The 24,026-nt window shown below is 47.2% G+C and overlaps 1 protein-coding gene across 5 annotated transcripts; it reads right to left on the bottom strand.

Annotated features, from left to right (window-relative positions):
• Positions 1 to 129: 129 nt before the first annotated feature.
• LOC123078356 (protein LNK2) lies at positions 130 to 23,548 on the bottom strand. Of its 5 annotated transcripts, none has more exons than XM_044500835.1 (11): positions 23,230 to 23,540; positions 22,144 to 23,125; positions 18,526 to 18,895; positions 18,291 to 18,408; positions 18,091 to 18,196; positions 17,899 to 17,994; positions 10,431 to 11,007; positions 10,020 to 10,177; positions 7,527 to 7,684; positions 598 to 740; positions 130 to 501 (listed from the first exon to the last, which is right to left on the bottom strand). In XM_044500835.1, the coding sequence occupies exons 2-8, from the start codon at positions 22,273 to 22,275 to the stop codon at positions 10,122 to 10,124; spliced, it is 1,455 nt and encodes a 484-aa protein (XP_044356770.1). In that variant the 5' UTR covers positions 22,276 to 23,125; positions 23,230 to 23,540; the 3' UTR covers positions 130 to 501; positions 598 to 740; positions 7,527 to 7,684; positions 10,020 to 10,121. The 5 variants fall into 5 exon arrangements, with proteins under 5 accessions (XP_044356770.1, XP_044356768.1, XP_044356769.1 ...); XM_044500833.1 differs by having other exon boundaries at positions 10,300 to 11,007; positions 23,230 to 23,536; XM_044500834.1 differs by lacking the exon at positions 7,527 to 7,684 and having other exon boundaries at positions 23,230 to 23,538.
• Between the last annotated feature and the right edge of the window lie 478 nt (positions 23,549 to 24,026).

The following is a 24,026-nucleotide window of genomic DNA, read 5'->3' on the forward strand; positions in this document are numbered from 1 at the left end:
AACTACACGCACGGCTCACAACACGCCCGCAGCCACTGATATGTGGCCCAGAGACACGCTGACATGCCCCACGGGCACTTGATACGGCGGCATACGTCTAGAGGCACCGTATTTGAACGCCTAGACAAGTTACGTCACCACTTTTGTGTATTTTTCAAGTTTAGACACCAAACTGGCCGCGCCGGGCAAGTTAAGGCACCTGTAGTGTATTTAACTTTATAAAATACAGTACAAAGACCTGCGGGACGCTGCGGCCGCTATCTATAAAAGTAGGGTACCATTCGGATGTCACGTTGGTCTCCATCTGCGTACTCTCTGGAGAAAGACCAACCATCCAGGGGAAACGGGCGTATCAAAATGCAAATACAGAATTCCTATTTTACTATCATTTGAGTAAACTCTGAACACACATCCGTTACACTGAAGGCTGAATTGCCATTTCCTGCGCAGTCTGTTGATCTCCTGATGGTCGCCCAGGCGTGGCCCCAGGCATCTTGGAATCTGCAAAATATTGCAATATTCAAGCCATCATGTTTGTTTGTTCTACACGTAGATCTCATGCTAGTAGTCTAGAGATATAGATAATAACATATTCACCAGCTTCAAGTGACATCAGAGTCGAGGATGCGATTTCTTCCTTTGCAAGTGTTGCAACCGTCGAACATGGTCTATGAAACAGCAAATGGGCTACAATTCGATCGACTGGATTGGTGTCTGTTTCTGCTTCCTTCACCAGAGATCTGATATCCAGATACAAGGATGAGCCATTGTGAATACTCGCAGAAAAAAGTACTATTAACTACAAAAATTGCACAAAAGGTAGCTTGCTGTTTACATTCCACAAAAGAAGACACACGACATTTTTTTTTAAAAATGGAGGAGAACCCCCGGCCTCTGCATCTGGACGATACATGCAACCACTTTATTAATTATTCACACAAGACCTTACAAAGTCATACACCACTAAGACTACATCTGTCGCTACTCCTATCCAATTGATGAAGGGATGCTGATAGTCTAGGCCTAATACCAAACAGACCTTGCAGCCAAACCTAACATCTAAGACCTGAGGTCCCAACCAGGACGCCTGCCGGGTATGGGGCACCTACCAGTCCGGCGCACTCAACAACCAGGACACCTGCCGGGTATGAGGCCGCCGCAGCCACCTGCCACCAATCCATCTTCAGTACTGTACTGCTGCATCTACCTTGCCCACCACGGCGCCAGACAACGCCACCATCCTGCACGTATTCATCCACACGCGCCCGTCGCCGAAACTCCTCAGCGCCATGCCGCCGGGATCCATCGACGGCCTTGCGGTAGATGAAACACCGCTCCTCCTCGTCCCCTCCAGCCAGCTCCTGCTCCAAAACTATGCCCTCGGGAGGGAGCACGACACCGAAGGCGCCGTCATCGTCCGATCTGGTAGACCCAGCTCTAGGGTTTCCCCCGGAACATCCCGATCATGTTGACGCAGTTTGCAACGACGATGCCTCAACAGGGGGCGTCGGAGACGCCGTCAGCGTCCGCCATGACCGAAGTCGGCGTGATTTTCACCAGAAGTAGCGCCACCACAATCTCGCCGCTGACCGGATCCGAGCACACCCTCGCCATGTGGACGTATGGTGTCGTCGGAAAACCGGTTGAGGACCAACGGCCGCCCCACCCCGGTCCCATCACGCGCCACCAGTCGGCCATAGCCGAACCATGACGGATCTGTCCGGGACGCCAGATCCACGGCCACCGCCGCCACCCATCGCATAGCGGAGAATCCCACAGGAGGACCTCGCCAGCCCTGGGTTCGCCGGCTGCCGCCGCACAGCCAGGACGCCGCCGTGCCTGCCGCACGAAGACACCCCGCAAGAGGCGCCCCAGCCGCCTGATAGGAGATCCGTCGCTTCCCTTCTGCCCTAGCCCTTTAGGCGTCGGGCGCCGCCACCACCGCGGCCAGTGTCGGCGACAGCGGCGGCAGAGATCTGCCTCGTGGGAGGGCTGGCGGCGCGAGGAGTTGGTCCCCCTGGCGTCGCCCTGGGTGGCGGCGCGAGGGGGTCGGGAGGGAGTCGGGCCAGACACACACGACATGACCTTAGGCATAACCTAGGAGCATGTGAAGTTTGTTAAAGATATATTATGGCGGCTGTTATGGATATCATATGGCGGATGTTATGGATGTCTAGTTAAAGATCAAGATTAAACGTACACGGTTTATTAGAAGTTGATGCCTTTAACTCTTTTGTAAACCTCCATGTATCTCTCTTACTCTCAACGTGTTATGCACAATTGTAACAATCAAGTGTATGTATTTATGGGATAAGCCCCATCCTATGAACATATAATATGCGGGCTCTCCACCAGGAGAGTTGAGACGGTTTACCCATCTTGACATGGTATCAGAGCCTCCTTCTTCCATTGCATCTAGCAAACCCCTCACCACCACAACCTTCATCTTCCACCTTGAGCCGCCATGTCCTCCTCCACCCAAGTCTCTTCCCTTGGCCTTAATTACACCACATCCAAGCCTCTCAACCGAACCAACTATGTCCTCTGGAAAGCCCAAGCTCGTTTCCAAATCATGGGGGCTGGGCTATATGGGTATATCGACCAATCCACAGTCGAACCCACAAAGACCATCATGACCAAGAACTCCGATGGGAAAGAAGAGATCGTTCCCAACCCAGCCTACGACCCCTGGTTCATCCAGGACCAACAGATCGTGGCCTATCTCCTCTGGAACCTCTCTAAGGAAGTTCTTGTTCAGGTTGCATCCCTAGAAAAATCCCACGCGATCTGGTCAGCACTCGCTAACATGTTCGCCACCCAATCCCTCTCCCGCGCCAACAATTGCCACATCGCCCCTCTCAAACGCCCAAAAAGGCTCACCGAGTGCAACTACTTCGGTCAAATGCGAGCCCTCTCTGATGAGCTCGCTGCAGCTGGCAAACCAATCAAGGACGAGGAGCTTCTCTCCTTCATCATCGGGGGGCTGGATATGGATTATCAGCCCCTCATCTCGCCACTGGATGTCTGCGTGGAGTCCCTGACCGTGGATGATCTCTTCGGCATGGTCTCAAATTTCGACCAACGAGTCGAGATGTTCCAAGGAACAGGGGCGGGTGCCTTCAAATCATCTGCCAATCTCGCTGCCAGAGGCCGTGGTGGGTCTCCCAAGGGCTACCGCAAGGGCGGTGGTCGTGGCGGTGGCTATGGTGGTAACAACAGTGGCAACAACTACAACACCGGCGGCGGCAGCAATTACAACACCGGTGGTGGCGGCGGTGGTGGTGGCGGCAGCCACTACCACAACGACAACAACTACTACTACGGCAATAACCGGCGCCCCTCCTATAACAACAATAGGGGTCGTCCGTTTCAAGGTTATGATGAGTATGAAAATAAATGTCAAATTTGCAACAACAAAAAACCACATTGCAAACGATTGTGATTGGCGCTATGCCGAGAACAATTCCCAACGCAAGAAAGTTGCAGCAGCTGCAGATACATCTTATGGAGTTGATACCAATTGGTACGTTGACTCTGGAGCCACAAATCACATCACCAATGAGCTTGAAAAGGTGACCATGAGCGAGAAGTACCATGGCCATGATCAAGTCCACAACGCAAACAGTGAAGGTATGAAGATAGATCATGTTGGTCATGCAATTGTCAATACCCCTCATCGGAATATTCATCTTAGAAATATCTTACAAGTACCACAAACTGAGAAAATCTTCTTTTTGTTCATCGTATTGCCATAGATAACAAAGTTTTTCTCGAGTTTCACCCCTACTTCTTTTTGATTCGTGATCAGGCCACGAGGAAAATTCTCTACCGCGGTAGATGTGTGCATGGGCTCTACCCTTTGATTCCTCAGTTTAGAAGCTTCAATAAACAAGTGTGTGGTGTCATCAAAATTTCATCGGAACGGTGGCATGCGCGATTAGGACATCCTTCTTTTGTTATTGTTCAACAAGTGGTTCGAAATAATCAGCTCCCATGTGTTGGTGAGCGTAGTCTTGAAACTATTTGTGATTCTTGTCAGAAAGCGAAAGCTCATCAATTACCATATCCAGTTTCCACTAGTATTTCTACCAAGCCATTGCAACTTGTTTTCTCTGATGTATGGGGTCCAGCTCCTCCTTCCGTTGGTAGACATACTTTCTATGTTAGTTTCATAGATGACTACAGTAAATTCACTCGGATCTACCTTCTTAAAAAATGTTCTGACGTTTTTCAAGTTTTTCATAATTTTCAAGCACTTGTTGAACGCCAATTTGACACTAAGATCCTTGCTGTCCAATCTGATTGGGGTGGTGAATACGAGAAGTTAAACTCGTTTTTTCCAAAAGTTGGGTCTTTTGCATCATGTTTCATGCCCTCATGCCCACCAACAAAACGGATCTGCCGAGCGCAAACATAGGCATATAGTTGAGGTAGGATTTGCTCTCCTAGCCGGTACCTCCATGCCTCTCAAATTTTGGGATGAGGCATTTCTTACTGTAGTTCATCTCATCAATATGCTACCCAGTCGTGTCATCAACAATGAAACACCCATGCAACGACTCCTTCATACTCGACCAAACTATAACTCTCTTTGTGTCTTTGGATGCGCTTGTTGGCCAAACCTTCGTCCCTACAATACTCGCAAACTCATGTTTCGCTCAAAACAATGTGTTTTCTTGGGTTATAGTGCGCAACACAAAGGTGTCAAGTGCTTTGATGTTCCTACAGGTCGTGTATATATTTCTCATGATGTGGTCTTCGATGAAACTGTCTTCACTTTTGCTCATCTACATCCTAACGCCGGTGCCCTACTTCGCCAAGAAATCCTTCTACTACCACCTCATTTGTCTGGTTTTCATCAAGGGAACGACAATTGTACTAACCACTTGACTAACTCTTCTAACCGTGCAAATGAGATTTGTGATGAAGCAGGCTCAAGTGGTGAAGCAACAGAAACCAATTTGGCGTCAAATGGTAAAGAAAATGGCCAAAATGGTCCATATTTCATGTGTCCCCCGCTACGTGACAGGGCTGCTCCCGAATCTGCCTCGGGAACGGCGGTGTCAGCGCAGGCGCGACCCACTCCGGGATCGAAGCGCTACAACACAGAATCCACGCCAGGAGCGGCTGCTCGCCAACCCCCGCCTGCCACGTCCTCACCTGGGGGGCCGTCATCCACGCGCGCGTCGCCATCAGGGGACCAGCCGACACGCGGTTTGGCCCGGACCCACGGGTCTACGTCTGCCACGTCCTCACCTAGGGGGTCGTCATCCACGCACGCGTCGCCATCAAGGGACCGGCCGACCACGCGGTTTGGCCCGGACCCACGGGTCTATGTCAGGCGGACGGTGCGCCAGCCCGCAGCAGGCGCGGGATCCCAGCCTGATCCAACTGTCTCGCCTAGGTTTTCTGCACCATCCACTGAAGCTTCACCCACATATATGGCCAGAGAAGATCCGGCAGCGGCACATGTCACAGCAGCAACCTCGGGATAGCCTGGATCCTCTATCCAGGAGCAGTCTATGGGATTTTCTGCGCCTGGATCATCTACAACAGTCCAGCAACATACTACACCGCCGCGTACAAGACTTCGAACAAGGGTAATTCAACCTGTAAATTATAAAGTTAAATTTGGCTTGGCATGTTCAACAGGAGAACCTAGTACTTTTCAAGAAGCAAGTGTAGATCCCAAGTGGAGAAAAGCTATGGAGGAAGAGTTCCAAGCACTTCAGAGAAACAAGACATGGCACCTAGTTCCTTCACATCAAGGTAAAAATTTAATTGACTGCAAATGGGTGTTCAGGATAAAGAGAAAGTCAGATGATACAATAGATCGTTACAAGGCTAGACTTGTTGCTAAAGGATTCAAACAGAGGTATGGCATAGATTATGAGGATACTTTCAGTCCTATTGTTAAGGTTGCCAGTATCCGTCTTGTTTTGTCTATTGTCGTATCCAGAGGCTGGAGCCTCAGACAGCTAGATGTGCAGAATGCATTTCTTCATGGTGTTCTGGAAGAGGAAGTGTACATGAAGCAACCTTCTGGGTTTGAACATAAGAATAAACCTTTTCATGTGTGCAGGCTTGATAAATCTCTATGGGTTGAAGCAAACCCCTAGAGCATGGTACTCACATCTGAGTTCAAAGTTGCAAACACTTGGTCATGTTCCTTCTAAATCCGACACATCACTATTTATTTACAACAAGTTCAAAACATCCATATTTGTGCTTATATATGTTGATGATATCATTGTCACAAGCTCATCAAATGAGGCAGTAACTGCATTGTTAAAGGATTTGAATTCAGAATTTGCCCTCAAAGATCTAGGTGACCTGCATTACTTCCTTGGTATTGAAGTCAAGAAAAACAAGGAAGGTGGTCTTCATCTTTCCCAAGAAAAATATGCAACTGATCTTTTGAATAGAGCTGGATTGCAGGGCTGTAAACCATCACCAACACCATTGTCCATTTCAGAAAAAACTATCTCTTGCTGAAGGAGAACTCCTGAGTCAAGAGGATGGTACTAAGTACAGAAGTTTGGTGGGTGCACTTCAGTATTTGACTTTCACCAAGCCTGATATTTGCTTTGTTGTCAATAAGGTTTGTCAGTTTCGGCATGCACCAACTACAGCTCATTGGACTGCTGCCAAACGTATACTGAGATATGTGAAAAATACTTAGTATTGGCATAACCTTTAGCAAGTCTTCATCCACACTTGTTAGTGTGTTTTCTGACTCTGACTGGGCAGGTTGCATAGATGATAGAAGATCAACAAGTGGTTTTGCAGTCTTCTTTGGACCTAATTTGATCTCATAGTGTGCAAAGAAACAAGCCACAGTTTCCAGGTCAAGTACTGAGGCAGAATACAAAGCATTGGCAAATGCAACAACAGAGATTATATGGGTCATGTCCATGCTTAAGGAACTTGGCATATGTCACACACCAACCCCATGTCTTTGGTGTGACAATCTTGGTGCTACATACCTATCTGCTAATCTATCTTTCATGCAAGAACCAAACACATAGAGATTGACTATCATTTTGTGAGGGAAAGAGTTGCTAATAAGGAGTTGCAGATTCGGTTTGTTCATTCAAAGGATCAAGTTGCAGATGGTTTTACAAAAGCCTTGGCCACACGACCGTTTGAGGAGTTCAAGCGTAATCTTAACTTGGGAAGTTCAGAATAAGGGAGGGTGTTAAAGATATATTATGGCGGTTGTTATGGATATCTTATGGCGGATGTTATGGATGTCTAGTTAAAGATCAAGATTAAACGTACACGGTTTATGCCTGTAACTCTCTTCTTTAACTCTCTTGTAAACCTCCGTGTATCTCTCTTACTCTCAACGTGCTATGCACAATTGTAACAATCAAGTGTATGCATTTATGGGATAAGCCCCATCCTATGAATATATAATATGCGGGCTCTCCACCAGGAGAGTTGACACGCTTTACCCATCTTGGCAAAGTTCAGATCCTTTCAATTACTTGCTAGGGTTATGAAGGAATTTCAGAGCATCTTACATGTGGACATGGTTGTATTTATTTACGTGGCAGTCCCTTTTCTGAATCTTCTTGTATCAGCCAACAACGATGCATGTTCCAACTACACCAGTAAATACCTAGAGCTTCCAACTTTCAGGGGAATATTTGCCTTTTGCCTCAAGCACACCAAAGTGTCCCTATCATCAAAATGTCCATGCCAAAGGAACACTTGTAACCAAGGATTTCCTAGAGCTAAGTAAGAACCAATGAAATGTATGTCTTTTAAAAAATATATGTTACTTCAAAAAACATGATAGGATTTCCTATTTAACTAGTTTAATTTCTTTTTTTACTCAAACCCCAACAACTTTGATATTTTTGGGCATTGATATACAAGTTTTCTTTTCTTTGCATTTTTTTCAAGCTAAGCAATTCTGATATGTTGGTCAAATTTGGTATTTCAAACAAAACTAAAATCATTATAATTGAAGTTGAACTTAATTGAAGCAACAACTATCATGGCATGTTTCGAGCCTTCTTTGCCCTTCTTTTATTTTCTTTTCTTTCCCCTTTTTCTTCAGCAGAATAACACATATTGTGTATGAACTACATAAAATAATAAATAGGACCCCAATTTTATAAAGACAGTACAGCAAGTCTGCCTAGCTATACAATCTATCAGGGCATATATACATGCCTAGCTATACAATCTGTCAGGGCAAGTCTGCTTGAGCTAGATGTTAGATCTAGAATCACAGTGGAGTCACCAATAACCCCTACATACCAGCACACATTTCAAGATTTAACTATGACCATCAACTAGACCAACACTATAAGTTATGTGACTTCAAAATTATACTAATGAAAATAAAAATGTTGGCGCACATAACCCACATTTTGTTGGTTAAACTGATGGTCAAACTTGATTCTTGAAATGTGTGTGCACCTTATTCACCCCCTCACTTCCAAAACCGGGATTTTAATCCCCTCAACTATCCAAAACCAGGCAAATCATCCCCTCATGCCCTGGTAAGTGGTTTTTTATGGTGGTTTTGCAAACGTGGCAGCGAGGAGACATGGAAAAGCTCTGCTGCACTGGGTGAGGCCATGCGCTGAGCTGGGAGCGCGTCGAGAGCTTGCCGGAGGCGTAGCGAAGTGAACGAGGGGGCGCCATGTCCAGGCACGGAGGCGCGATCGAGGCCGCCGACCGTTGTGACAGCAGCGGAAACTATCCACAGCAGGACGCGTCACTCCATCCCGCACGAGCCATTGTTTTCGGGCTCCACCTGCGTCCATCCCATGGGAGGCTTCGTGTTGCAGAACAACATTCGGAGCTCGTTTCCCCATGATGTCCGTTGTCCGGTCACAGGCCACGTGCATCAGTTCGGCTGTTGTATGGAGCCAGAGAAAAAAGTGATGATGTTGCTCATGGCCTGCGTCTCCAGGGACATGAGATGGACGTGAGAAGGAGCAGGACAAGAGACGTGCAGATCATGTCATCATGGCATGTGCTCGTTCGGAGGTGGAGTTCTTGAATGCCATGGCCGAGGGAGTAGGATAGTCACTGCTCCACGACACAAGAGTCTTCAGAGGTGCCCGCTCGAACGCCCCCACAGTACCTGCGCAGGGCGACGCAGAGGTGGTGTAGCGGCGCGTCGCCATCGCCACAACATCTCCGAACGAGCAGCGCGTTGGGGACCCTGCCGCTTCTTCTTTGCAGAAAACTTCATTACGATTGTGCGGGTATTGTCATCCCGACACTTGCGGCCTGCTTGATAGGATTTAGCTGCGCCCAAAGTCGCCGACACTTGTCATCCCAACGCGCAGCTCGGCCCTCGGCATTCCCACGGACATCGGGGCCACCGTGCATGCTGACTATGGGGAAGGCGGCAGCACAACACTTCCGCCATAGCGCTGTGTGGAGGTGCGCGTAATAGGAATACGCCGACGGCAGTATCAGGTGGACTCCCACGCTGGCCTACTCGGGGATTGTGTAGCGGCGGGATGGCAAGCTCCCTGGAGTCAGAGACTAGGGGCCGTACCTGCTAAACGCGTGTCTTGACTCTTGAGGAGATGGACGATCGAGTACCCTGCTGCTAGTTTTCCTCACCGGCATGCGCCACGGTCTCGTCAGGGGAGCACACGACAGAGTCGCCGGAGATGCGGACATGTGCAGCTCCATTGATGTGTCTTGAGGAAAGAAAAACAGGTTTTTTAAAGAAACAATTGATTACACTGACATGTGAGTCATGAGATGAGATGGCAGTGTAAGTCAAACAAAAAAATCTGGTCAGCGGGCCATGTGGGCAAAACCACCTGCCAAAACAGTTTGGAGGGGGTGATTTGCCTGGTTTTGGATAGTTGAGGCAATTAAGATCCCGGTTTTGGACGTGAGGGGGTTATCTGTCCAAAACATGATGCTTGTGGACGTGAGGGGGTTATCTGTCCAAAATGTGATAGTTGTGGGAGTTATATACACTCTTTTCCTGGAATGGAGGGAGTACTAACCCACTTTGGCATTAAGCAATATACCTTTTTCTCCTGTTGGATGCGTCATTTTCTGAAACTTCATCTTCATCTCTTTTAGTCTTGTTACTGCTAGTTCTGTCACCAGCAATTTGTCTCTGTGAGGAACTATGAGCCAATCGAAGCAGACTGTCTCAAATGCAGAGTCGAGTCCTGGCATCCAGCTGCACAAGGAATAAAATATTTAGTCAATTTCATTTTCATAAGACCAAATCCTGCAACTGAAAAGTGTTTCACTCAACACATGAACATCAATAACGTTTTACAGAAAGAACAAAGAAATGACCTTCCCAAGGGCATCTTTAAGCTCATAATATATTTTTTCCTCTATAAAGGGATCATCAGGAATTCCAGAATTCTTATGAATCTCTTTACGACAAGCTGAAGTCTGCTCTAGTGCATTTTCGTCTATGATACCTGAACTCCCTAATGAATCTGAGTTCTTGTTCCTTCGGGAGTATGCTCGAGGTACCAAAGTGTCCCTGCCCGAACCCTCTTGACAAAATTGCTGCTGCTGTTGTTGAATAGCTCTCAGGGCATGTTGTTGTTGTCGGCGCCTAAGCTTTTCAATCTTTTCCTGGGGTGTCATCATCAGTGCCCTTGATGGCATATCTTGTGGCTTTTCTGTGGAACTTGATTGCTTCAGAGGATCTACTGAAGTTTGGTAACATGCAGCCTTTGGGTTTGTCTGATGGCCTTCAGCCTGAATATTTGACACCGCCGGAATGGTAGGACATGGATATGCAGGATATCCATAGCCAGGGAATGCAAGCTGAATAGCATCTTGAAATTGCTCCATATTCTTGCTATCGTGGAGCAGTGCATATTGACGAGTCTGAAAATGCTGGACAGGAGGTTCGGATAATGAATGCAAACTGTCTGGTTGCTGGTGTCCTTGGTTCTGGGAGAAACCACTTGTATTGTTGGATGTTTTACTTTTGCTTCCGTCATCTGGTTTTCTTTGTGATTTCAATTGTCTCTTCTTTACATCTCCCTACAAAAGTGCCACATTTATACTGGGTTGTAACGAGCCAGGTCACTCACTGAAACAAGATGTAACCAAGTACCTATTGTTTTGACCAATTTTAAACTACATATAAATTCTAGGCTATCAAAACGGCAATTATAGTAGTGAAGACAGTTCCCAATAGGAGGGGAAAAATGTCATACAGGATGAATCCAGAGAGGATCAACTGAATACATGTATAGAAAAACAGCATACATTACAAGTAGCATCTTTTGTTCAGAGGTGCGTGGAAGCTTGCTATCCATGTGCCAGAACCATGAGTTGGTCGCGAGATCTTATGGGTTTCACCTCTAGCCTACCCCAACTTGTTTGGGACTAAAGGCTTTGTTGTTGTTGTTGTTGTTACTTTTCTGGTGAACATCAACTATTGGAGCCTTAGGCTGGATAACAGATATCAGATTGGTATAGCCAAATTTATCAGGATATGATCATCAGCTCCATTCAGGCCAGTTCAAAAGATCTCTAAATTGCAAGTGAAAAATAAATGATAACTATGAAGTGAATAAGTGTTTAAAAATCACTACACTGGACAATTGACACTCTTATATGTGTTAATTTATATGTTTAGAAAGGATAGCAACCATGTGAAGAAAACAATTTCCCAGATCATCATGAAAGATGGAGATGAATTCATTCATAAAAGATGAGCATATGCATCACATGGCTAGCTACCACCTTCAATATCTATACCAATATAAAAAGAGCGAGTTGCGGAGATCCGACAAATCTCACCTGTTCAACCGTATCTATACCAATATAAAAATGTGCCAAACATTAAGGTTGATTTCAGCTCCTTTGCATACGTGTTCACCCTTCTAGCATAAGAAAAATATGGTGCTTTGCTTGAAAAATTTGTGGCTTAATTCTGGAAGGCATTAAGTTTCCATACATGCATGCTTGTGCTGATCAATCCATCCCTCTAAAAACATGATACCCTCTTTCACATGCTTCATATAAGCTATGCACATGCCATCTCGCCAAGCACTGATAACATGTTTCATTTAAGAGATCATCTGAGATTTGCATAATTGTTTTGAGAATGGGCAGGGCAGCATCGACACCGGCCTCGATCAGTGTCGGGGCAATGATGAACCAACAAAGAAGGTGGCTCGGGTAGGGTGGCGCAGGACATCGACACTGGCCACGACCAGCGTCGAAGGATGGGTTGTTGGGATGGAAGGAGGAAGACAAAGAGGAGGAAGAAGACGACGATCACAAATTTTTACCACCGATAAAAAATAGGCAACCGGTGCACAGTTGCTCTCATAGTATCCGCTAAAGAATTTGGTAAAAGGTGATATATATTCGAAGGACTTCACTGATGTCACTTAGTCATCAGTTTGATTTATTTTCCTGTATTTTGCCCGTAGCAACGCACGAGCATTGTACTAGTCCTACCTAATATTAATATGCAATTTATATCTTGCCTAATATTAATGTGCAATACAATTAATATCTTGCTTAATATTAATGTGCATTGCACATACACAATTACTGGTCTGATTTAGTTTTCGAGAATAATCACTACCCAGACAATTTTACACTCAGCATACATTAGCATTAGCATCTGCTGTTACGTGCGTGGAGTTGGAGGTCCGAACTGGGATCTGATCGAAGGGGATAGCGAGGCTCGCCCTTAGGCGCATGTAGGGGCTCGTCCCTTGCCGTGACGCTGGAGGCTCTGAACTCTCAGTTTGGGGCAATTTTCCCTATTTCTTGATTGATAATCCTAATACAAACTATCCTCTCTTTATATAGATCAGAGAGATCACAAAACTTGGAAAGCAAACCAGACCCTAACCGTTTGGAAAGTAAAGACAACTTCCTAATAGAAATATATTTCCTAGGGATAAACTTGGACTTATTGGCTGCCAAGGATTAGCCATGTGCCTGCCTAAGGCCCACCTGTTGGTATTGTGGTTACAGACTGTGTGGCAGGTCTGGGCCTGCGGCTATAGTGCTGCCCCCAATACCTGTCCGTAACACTTCCGCCCGCCTGGAGAAACAGCTCGTCCTCGAGCTGGAAATCTGGATAACGATGCTTGAAGTCTTCCAGGGGCAGCCATGAAGTAGCTGTCGAATCAGCACCCTGCCACTGCACCAATACTTCAGGGACTCCCTTGAACAGACGTGAGCGAAGCACAACAGCCGGAGTTGGAACCACCCTGCCATGTAAGATGTCCGGTAATGCAGGAGGGGTATCTGGGGGCGGACCATGATATTTTTTTGAGGAACACCACATGGAATACATCATGAATCCGTGCATGAGGTGGAAGCTGCAACCGGTATGCCACCTCACCAATGCGCTCAAGAATTTGATATGGTCCAAAGTATCGTGGAGCGAGCTTGGCATTGCTGTGCGCACCCAAGGATGCCGTGGGCCGATGCTGAAGGTGAAGCCAGACCCATTCTCCAATGGTGAAGGCAATGTCACGGTGCTTCTCATCATGCTGGATCTTCATGCTATTCTGAGCTTGGAGAAGGCGATCCCGTATGTCAGCAAGGAACTCGTCACGGTCTGAGAGGGCACGGTCCACAGCTGCTACTTTTGCAAGGCCTGGCTCATAAGATACAAGCATCGGAGGCGGACGCCCATATACCACCTCGAAAGGAGTAGCTTTCAGGGCGGACTGAAAAGATGAGTTGTAGCAGAACTCAACCGAAGGAAGCCAGTGAGGCCACTGTTTAGGACGATCGCCCACTAAACACCGCAAGTACATGCCAATGATGCGGTTCAGCACTTATTTTTGTCCGTCAGTGGGATGAAATGCAGAACTGAGTTGTAGTTTGACACCAGCGAGGCGGAAACGCTCGGTCCAGAAATTGCTGGTAAATACTGGGTCACGGTCGCTCACAATGGACGTCGGAAATCCATGTAGAAGAACTATGTTATCGACGAAGGCCTTGGCAACAGAGCTAGCAGAGTATGGATGTCCCAAAGCAATGAAGTGGTTATATTTCGAGAAACGGTCAACAACAGTCAAATGACTGACTTACCACCCACTTTCGGCAGGCCCTCCACAAAGTCCATGGAAATGTCTGTCCAAACATGTTGAGGGACTGGAAGGGGTTGGAGAAGGCCACCGGGAAGATGCTCAGTCTTGTTGCGCTGGCACACGACACAAGACCGCACAAACTCCTCCACCACTGCTCGCATGCAAGGGATGTAAAAATTGGCACGCAATCGGTGAAGTGTCTTCTGAACACCCATGACCGGAGTCGTGGGCATCTGCCAAGATTGCAGGGAGGAAAACTGAGGCTGTTGTGATGTAGACCCGACCTTTATGGAGAATGAGGCCGTCGGTGACACTCCAAGGCCCTGCAGCCATCCCTGCTTTAATGGAGTCACGCAACGCTGTGAGGTCTGCACTAGTGGCAATTTCCTGGCGCAAATCATCAAAAAGTTGAAACTGAGGACATGAGAGAACAAAGACAGCCCCTAGCTCCTCCTCGTGGCACCTGGAGAGAGCATATGCCACTGTATTTTGACGGCCTGGTCGATACTCCACAGTGCAGTCATATCCCAGCAGCTTGCTTACCAATTGATGTTGCGGAATGGTGGAGAGGCGCTGGTCAAGCAAGTATTTCAAACTATAGTGATATGTTCTTATTTTGAAGCTTCGGCCCCACAAATACGGCCTCCAATGTCGATCAGCTTTCACCAATCCAATTAGCTCACGCTCATAAGCTGCTAGCTTGACATGGCATGGTGCCACCGCCCTGCTGAAGAAAGCAAGAGGTCTGCCCCCTTGGTGTAGCACGGCTCCAAAGCCCGTGCCAGACGCATCATAGTCCACCAAGAATGGAGAGTTGAAGTCCGGTAGCTGCAAGGCAGGTCCTGCTGCGAGTGCCTGCTTGAGTGTGTGAAAGGCTGTGTCAGCCTCCGGGGACCACAAAAAGCCTTCTTTCTTGACGAGCTTGGTGAGTGGAGCTGAGAGCACTCTGTAGTCCTGGATGAACTTGCGATAATACCCAGCAAGCCCAAGGAACCCGCTAAGGGCGCGGACACTTCGTGGTTTTGGCCATGCCTCCACCGCTTCCACCTTGGCCGGGTCCATGGCGACGCCGTCTGCTGAGATGATATGGCCCAAATAGGCCACTTTGCGCTCACCAAAGAAGCACTTAGAGCGCTTCAGGATAGCTGATGCTGCTGTAGGAGAAGCAAGACAGCACGAACATGACGAAGGTGTTCTGTCCAAGACTTCCTGTAGATCAAAATATCATCAAAGAAAACGAGTACAAATTTCCGAAGAGAAGGACAAAGAACAGCATTCATCAAGGCTTGGAACGTGGCTGGTGCGTTGGTGAGGCCAAAAGGCATCACCAAAAACTCGTAATGGCCGTGATGCGTGCGGAAGGCCATCATCTTGGCATCTGGCTCGTGCATCCGAACCTGATGATACCCACTGCGGAGATCAAGCTTGGTGAAGAACGAAGAACCATTGAGCTCATCCAGGAGCTCGTCGACAACCGGAATCAGGTATTTATCCTTGACAGTACCATCATTAAGTTGGCGGTAGTCCACGCAAAACCTCCATGTGCGACCTGTTTCTTGACAAGAATCACCAGGGAAGAAAATTCAGAGTTACTTTCCCGGATGATACCTTGCTGGAGCATATCCTCACATTGGCGTTCAATCTCATCCTTCTGGAGCTGAGGGTAACGGTATGGGCGAACTGCAATAGGGGTCGTTCCTGGCAAGAGCCGAATGCGTGGTCGCACATGCGCACCAGTGGTAAGCCACACAGTTTATCAAACAGAGCCTTGAACCCTTCCAGAAGTATGGCCATGTGGTCATCGGTGGCACATGAATGGACCTGCAGTGGCCCTTCGGACATGTTGATGCTGTGCCAAATGACCTGGTGATCTTTCTTCCAAAACGACATGGTCAAGTGCTCAAAGTCCCAAAGTATGGGCCCCAGTGTGCGCAACCATTGGACGCCAAGTACCAAGTCGAAACCATCCAAGGGAGTGGCATGACAGTCAATGACAAACAGCTCGCCAAGGACATCCAGCAAGAGGCCCTGCACACATCCAGCACTCGAAACTTTGTCCCCGTTAGCCACGGTTACTTGAACCCCGGGCGTTGTTCAAGGGAAATTCCCATGCGACTGGCTGCCTCCTCAGCTAGAAAATTATGTGTGGATCCTGAGTCCACCGGAGCCCTGAGACGACCTCCAGCAGCTTGGACATGTAGCTGCATGGTCTTGCCAATGCATATACCCGTAAGTGCACGCACCGAGATGGTTGGCGTGCCATTGGTTGACGCTCCTGGACCTCTCGCAGTAGTGTCAGATGCTGCCAGGGCGAACACTTTCTCAACTGTGTCAGCATCAACGTCGTCAGTGTCTTCCCCATCAGGCACCTCGATCCAAAAAAGCCGGGCACAACGGTGGCCACGGGCGTACTTCTCATCACAGTTAAAGCACAACCCTTTAGTGCGCCGGTCGGCCATCTCTGTTGGGGTAAGTTTCTTGAATTGCCTAGCAGGGAGGGGCTGTCCGGCTGGGACAGCAGCAGGCTGTTTGGGTAGGGAAACAGCGACCGTTGCTGTTGCCTTGGTTGCTTTGGACGACAATATTGTGCCTGAGAGTGGTGTGGTTGTGTCCTCATCATCTGTAAAACAACCCTGCTCATAGGAGAGTGCTAAGCTCATGGCAGCCTCAAGGTTCGATGGGTACTGCAAGTCCACATCAGTACGGATGGGCTTGCGTAGCCCAGCAATGAACAACTCGATCTGTTGCTCTTCTGAAAGACTCTCGCACCTGCAAACAAGAGTGAGGAATTGCTTCTTGTAGTCGCATACCGAGCCTGTTTGTTTCAAGTGTTTAATTTCCGCCAGCCGACTAGTCCTGATCCTTGGCCCAAAACTGCGGTTCAGGTATTTGACAAACTTTGGCCATGGTGGTTCGCCATGCATCATCTCCAGCCGGCTGTACCATAGTGCAGCATCATCGGTTAGGTGATAGGAGGCCATCCACGCCTTTTCCTTGTCCTCCGTCTGGTGGCCCTTGAAGAAGCACTCGACACGGTTCAACCAAGGCAACGGGTCGCCCTCCCCGTTATAGGTAGGGAATTCCAGCTTGTGGAACTTTGGAGCCTCCCGGTAGGCAAACGGTGCAGCCAGTGCAGCAGCAGCTGTGTTGTCAATCTCATCTTCATCTTTGCTCTGTGCCTTGCTGGATCCTCCCTTCTCCAGAAGGTCAATGGACACCCTAGCAGCCGCTAGTTGTTCCGTCAATGCTGCGACATCAGACCGCAGCTCGGGTAGTGCTTTGAGGTCAGGTAGAAAAGGGGGGGGGGGAATTGGTGGCTGTTGGTGGTGGGTGGCCGAGGAAGGTCCTCTCTGATACCAAGATGTTACGTGCGTGGAGTTGGGAGGTGGAAACTGGGATCTGATCGGAGGGGATAGCGAGGTTCGCCCTTAGGCGCATGTAGGGGCTCGTCCCCTGCCGTGACGCTGGAGGCTCTGAACTCTCAGTTTGGGGCAATTTTCCCTATTTCTTGATTGATAATCCTAATACAAACTATCCTCTCTTTATATAGATCAGAGAGATCACAAAACTTGGAAAGCAAACCAGATCCTAACCGTTTGGAAAGTAAAGACAACTTCCTAATAGAAATATATTTGCTAGGGATAAACTTGGACTTCTTGGCCGCCAAGGATTAGCCATGTGCCTGCCTAAGGCCCACCTGTTGGTATTGTGGTTACGGACTGTGTGGCAGGTCTGGGCCTGCGGCTATAGTGCTGCCCCCAATACCTGTCTGTAACATCTACTACCCCCCAAAAGTTGTATCGTATATACAAGAGCAACCAAGAGATGGTTGCTAGGCATGTCAATGCATTTAGCCATGTACCTTGATTTCTTGTTTGGCTATTTTACTGGGAGTACAATTAATCAGAACCGAAGAAGATCCACAATCAGAAGATGGTTGCTTATTTAATGGTATACACTGTAAAACAATCAAGTCGCATTGATAAGAAAGAGCTCAATGCTACAGAGGAAATGAAAATTAGCAATAAAAGATCCGAGTACTACATATACATACCGGAAAGGGGATTGATTGTACAGTACCGACAACCACATCTGAACTCGTAACAAGGAAATTACTGCCATTAACAATCATCTCATTTCCAAATAAGGCTTCAGTGTTGCTGCAGAACCACATCAAGCTATAAGTTTATTAAACCGGTAATAGTATCGTACCAACTATCCATACTTGTTGTTTCATTTGATTTCCAACCTTACCTAAACAAGTAGTCAAAATCATCAAAATCTCCAATATTGCCCCAGTCACAGTCGAGAAGGTTGTTGCTCTTTTCTTCATTCTCATTGCCAAACACTTCAGATTCACCATCCAGCTGCACTGTATATGGGCTAACGAAAGATATATAATTTGCTTTGAAAGTATTGTGTCTTTACCTTTTTTTTTCCTACATGTGTGGCATGTTTGAATGTAGAAATGTTAAATAATGAAACAAACCTGACACGCTTCTGGTAACTTTTTGTAAACTAGATGCAGAATTGAAATCCAAATATGTTGATGCTATATTATAGTCATTGTAGTTTCTATCAAATGCAGTGCTCGGGAGAGGCAGGTCAGGCCAGGATTCTATGTCAAGTTGTGCAGCTGAATAATGTCCACTAGCCTCAGTGGCAGCCTGCTTTTCCAAACCAGGATGTTCAGTTTGACCCCCTGAAGTACATTCAGTAAGGCCCACAACACTAGCTGCTTCATCATCATTCTTCTTCTGGTCTCGAACACAGATTGATCTACTATCCTTCGTATCCTTGGGGCAAGGTGTTATATGGTCTTCATTCTCCCTGAGTTCAGCCCAGATTCCATCCCCTACCTGCATTTCAAAACCAAAGACTAAATCATCTGGATAAAAAGTAGCAGTGTCTCTGCGTCGCTAATCAAAATTAATTTGCGCATCATACTGAGGAGGGTTGTGATAGGCTTGGCGAGACAACGTCAAAACTCAGCCACTCTTATGGAGATAAAACCCAAAAGAGGCGTAACCCTCTCAGCGACGCGCCACATCGGAACCCGGGTGTGGTGTCAAATGGGCAAGGGCCGGGCCGTCATCCCCTCGATGGCGCACCGTATCTTGATCTGGATACGGTGGCAAGTGAGCGAGGATCGGGTCGTCGCATCCTTAGTGGCGCACTACATCGTCGCCCGGATGTAGTGGAAAATGAGCAAGGGTCTTCACATTTGACTCGACGAGTGCGAAGGGTAAGGAAGCTAGCCGAGTCTAGGAGGATTCGCTTAGGTAGCTGGAACGTAGGGTCCCTAACAGGGAAGCTTCGGGAGCTAGTTGATGCAGCGGTGCCGAGAGGTGTTGATATCCTTTGCGTCCAAGAAACCAAATGGAGGGGACAGAAGGCGAAGGAGGTGGAGGATACCGGCTTCAAGCTGTGGTACACGCCTCAAGTACGGAGTGGTAGACATCAAGAGACGTGGGGACCGGATTATCCTGGTCAAGCTGGTAGTTGGGGACTTAGTTCTCAATGTTATCAGCATGTATGCCCCGCAAGTAGGCCACAATGAGAACACCAAGAGGGAGTACTGGGAGGCCTGGAGGACATGGTTAGAAGTGTATGATTGGCGAGAAGCTGTTCATAGGAGGAGACCTCAATGGCCACGTGGGTACATCTAACACAGGTTTTGAAGGGATGCATGGGGGCTTTGGCTATGGCATCAGGAATCAAGGAGAAGATGTCTTAAGCTTTGCTCTAGCCTACGACATGATCGTAGCTAACACCCTCTTTAAAAAGAGAGGATCACATCTAGTGACTTTTAGTAGTGGTCGACACTCTAGTCAGATTTATTGAGACAAGTACATTACCCTCATTAAGGACATGTACAATAATGTTGAGACAAGTGTTCAAACAAGTGATGGCGACACTGATGACTTCCCGATTAAAATAGGACTGCACCAGGGGTCATCTTTGAGGCCTTATCTTTTTTGCTTTGGTGACCGATGAGGTCACAAGGGATATACAAGGAGATATCCCATGGTGTATGCTCTTTGCAGATGATGTGGTGGTAGTCAACGATACTCAGATGGGGGTCATAGGAAGTTAAGAGTTATGGAGACAAACCTTGGAATCGGAAGGTTTTAGGCTTAGAAGAACTAAAACCGAGTACATGAGGTGCGGTTTCAATACTACTAGGCACAAGGAGGAGGTCAGCCTTGATGGGCAGATGGTGCCTCACAAGGACACCTTTCGATATTTGGGGTCAATAATGCAGAAGGATGGGTGTATTGATGAAGATGTGAACCATCAAATCAAAGCCGGATAGATGAAGTGCACCAAGCTTCTGGCATTCTCTGTGACAAGAAAGTGCCACAAAAACTAAAAGGCAAGTTCTATAGGACGGCGGTTCGACCCACAATGTCGTATGGCACTGAGTGTTGGCCGACTAAAAGGCAACATGTTCAACAGTTACGTGTGGTGGAGATGCGCATGTTGAGATGGATGTGTGGCCACACAAGGAAGGACCGAGTCCGGAATGATGATATACGAGATAGAGTTGGGGTATTACCGATTGAAGAGAAGCTTGTCCAACATCATCTGAGATGGTTTGGGCATATTCAACGCAGGCCTCCGGAAGCTCCAGTGCACAGCGGACGGCTAAAGTGTGCTGATAATGTCAAGAGAGGTCGGGGTAGATCGAACTTGACATGGGAGGAGTCCGTAAAGAGATACCTGAAGGATTGGAATATCACCAAAGAGCTTGCCATGGACAGGGATGCGTGGAAGCTTGCTATCCATATGCCAAAACAATGAGTTGGTCGTGAGATCTTATGGGATTCACCTCTAGCCTACCCCAACTTGTTTGGGACTATGTTGTTACTGTTTTTTAGTCTCACATCATAAAATTTAGCAAATCGCAAACTCTATCACCTGCCTCTATTTAAATTTGTAATTTGATGAAATGTTAATATTCTCAAAATGTATAAAAGACCACGAATATTCAGGGAGAATAAAGAACATGTAGTCCAGTTCAAAACAAGCCAGTAAATCTATTCAAACTCTAATACGATCTCTAAACTGACTGGACTCTTTCCTAACGAAGTTGCTTAATCAACTAGGACACTAATGTAACAAGTACTTAAGCCGATTGAGTAGAGGAGTGAGGCATCGGAGAAGACTGCCCCTTGAGAGAAGTGCATATTTCAACCCCGAACTCATGCCCTAGTCTAGACGGTATTGGAGCTTGGGGTTGTAAATTAACTAGGGCATGAGTTTGGGGTTGAAATATGCACTTCTCCCAATGCCCTTCTGTTCTTCCTGTTCATCCCACCTGCCTCTATCTCTCTCTCAAACAATAGTAATCACCTGCGTGTGGGGTTCAGGACTAGCGAATGTAACCAGTACTTAAGTCAAAAGCGTAGAGGAGTGAGCCATCGAAGAAGACTGTAGCAAATCCCTTTCTGGTCTTCCTATTCTTCCCACCTACCTCTATCGCTCTCTCTCTCTCTCTGTTAGGGCATGGCTAGCTACTGACTGGATTATATTGTGAAAGAAGAAACTTAGAAGATTTTAGTGCAAATTGGCTCGAGTTGCTAGGGTTTCTATTGCAAAATACTCCCTCCGTCCCAAAATAAGTGTCTCAACTTTGTACTAACTCAAGTACAAAGTTGTACTAAGCTTGTACTAGAGCTTAGTACAACTTTGTACTAGAGTTAGTACAAAGTTGAGACACTTATTTTGGGACGGAGGGAGTAGGAAATTAGGGCACTGTAGCACGCCACAGGCGGTTACGGTTACAACCCAATTACACAATTACATAAAGTTGGTCTCAAACGCAAAGAAATGGTGCTTTATAGCCATTACAGTCGTAAGCAGGTGAAAAGCTAAAACAGAAAGCAAAGGCAACCAGTCAACGTTGCCAGATGCTGAACAATGATGCGAGAGAGGTGGTGTAGCATCCGATCTTCGATCAGCGGCTGACAATGAACATAAACGGGCGAACCGGTATCAAGCGACGTGAGCCCTACGATCAAGGATGAACGTCGAGCGCGACCTCAGGAGCATCACGCGGAGACAGTAGAAGTGTCACTATTCTTCAGTTGATTCAGTCTCGAACCTGAGAATACCCCCCAATTGGGACAATGCTTGTCCTCAAGGCTGAAAGGAGGGAAAAAACTTTTATATAAATGTTGAGTCCTCCCATGTTGCTGCTTCGATCGACTTGTTCGCCCATTTGACTAGCAAACATACAACAGGAATACTGATGTTCCCCTGTGGTCTGGGAATCAATTTCCTTTCCAGTACCTTTTCTGGCTCCATTTTGATCAGTCCATTCTCATCCACTAGAGGCAAGTGACGAGTTGGTATGACATGAGGGCTGACATGCTTATTGAGCTGCCTGACATGGAAGGTATGATGTAGTTGACACCCTTCTGGAAGGAGCAATTTATATGTAGTGTTCCCAATTTATAGCAGCACTCTGAAGGGACCATAAAATTTGGAATGGAGTTTCAGGTGTTTGTGGAGACTAAGTGAGGTGTGCCTGTAAGGTTGAAGCTTGAGATAGGCCATGTCACCCACTTGGAATTGCCTGTCAGTTCTCTTCTTATCAGCAAAGTACTTCATTCTGTCTTGAGCTTTCAGCAAATTTTTCTTGATCACTTCCATTGCTAGCTCTCTGTTTTGTAATAAGTTCTCACTGTCCTCACAAATGGAGTCAGGTAGTGTAGACTCAGCTACCATGAGAGGTGGAAAACCATACAGAGCTTGAAATAGGGTCATTTTCAGGTAGGTATGAAAACTGGTGCTAAAATGGGGTCATTTTCAGATAGACAGATTGCAGCAACACTACACACATACAAAATATTTGTTGTGCTTTTTCCCCTCTCAAGCACGTGGCGCAGCATTCCAGTACTCCTCGAAGCAATAGGCAGTCTTACCGGCTACATCCGTAACTAGTACTAGTAGTAAACCATGACTGCTCCCCCGTCAAAAAAAAAAAACATAGAGATGTCAAAATGACTTGCTCTGCTGCGCAACCACGCTCAGACCTCCATGGAAAGCATCTCCTACCCCTTCTCAAACCACCACATCTAAACCTAGAACGCAACATACATGACACGTCGTGAACACATAGCAGATCTAACCGTGTGAGGAGAACGCAAATTAGAACAGAGCAGAGAAGAGGGAGGCGGCGGCACACCTGCTGTTGGGATTCCCCGTTGCAATCAAACATCCTCCTCCAGCTCAGGTAGCGGCGACCGCGCCCGATTCGTGCTGTCTCCCGGGTGCCAGCGGTAGCATATCCAGACGGCTACGAACAAAAGAGAGAGAGGGAGAGGAAAATCCTCAAATTCGCAGACGGCCTCTTCCCCCCTCCCTGTCTTCTCTGCTCTCTCTCTCTTTCTCCCCCCAACCGAGACGAGAGGAGTCGAGTCCAGGGAGCGGCAGACGCGTGGTGGCCGGCAAATGGCCGAGCGGTGGGGTGGGGCTTGGACCGCCACGTATGCAAGGAGTGGCATCCGGGTAGTGGCGGAGAGAACTCGATCAAATGCCGCGCTCCGATTGGCCCGGGGGGTTTACTGTTAGTAAAGCAACTTAGGCTGGCCATAGTGGGTAACATAAGTAGTATCATGCATTTGGGAGTCGCAAACATGCTTATGTGGCAGGCAATTAAAGAAGAAAAAGATGGTTATAGTGACATAGGTAGATACCGTAACATAATAAATGTGATGCTACTATGTGTCATGCATGACAATAAATGAGACCATCTATGATACTAATCTATGACACTATGCACTATAGAGGTAGTAACATAGACTAGTAACATTACTAGTCTAAGTTACTCCCCACTATGACCAGCCTTATGTATCTGGGTGTGTCTAGGGCACGTCTAGATGTACCCTAGTTATTGCACATCTAAGTGAGTGAATCAAGCAAAAAAGAAAAAGAAAAAAGAAAAAGAAAATATCCACACGAATCTCGACTAAGATCAATGAC

The sequence above is a fragment of the Triticum aestivum genome, chromosome 3D, assembly GCF_018294505.1.
Source record: "Triticum aestivum cultivar Chinese Spring chromosome 3D, IWGSC CS RefSeq v2.1, whole genome shotgun sequence".
Taxonomy (NCBI): domain Eukaryota; kingdom Viridiplantae; phylum Streptophyta; class Magnoliopsida; order Poales; family Poaceae; genus Triticum; species Triticum aestivum.

Coding starts and splice junctions, on each gene's coding strand:
- LOC123078356 (XM_044500833.1), bottom strand. CDS start 22,275: ATGTTTGCTAGTCAAATGGGCGAACAAGTCGATCGAAGCAGCAACATG. Junction 17,995..18,090: donor TACAATCAATCCCCTTTCCG/GTATGTATATGT, acceptor ATTGTTTTACAG/TGTATACCATTAAATAAGCA. Junction 10,178..10,299: donor TTAAAGATGCCCTTGGGAAG/GTCATTTCTTTG, acceptor TTCCTTGTGCAG/CTGGATGCCAGGACTCGACT.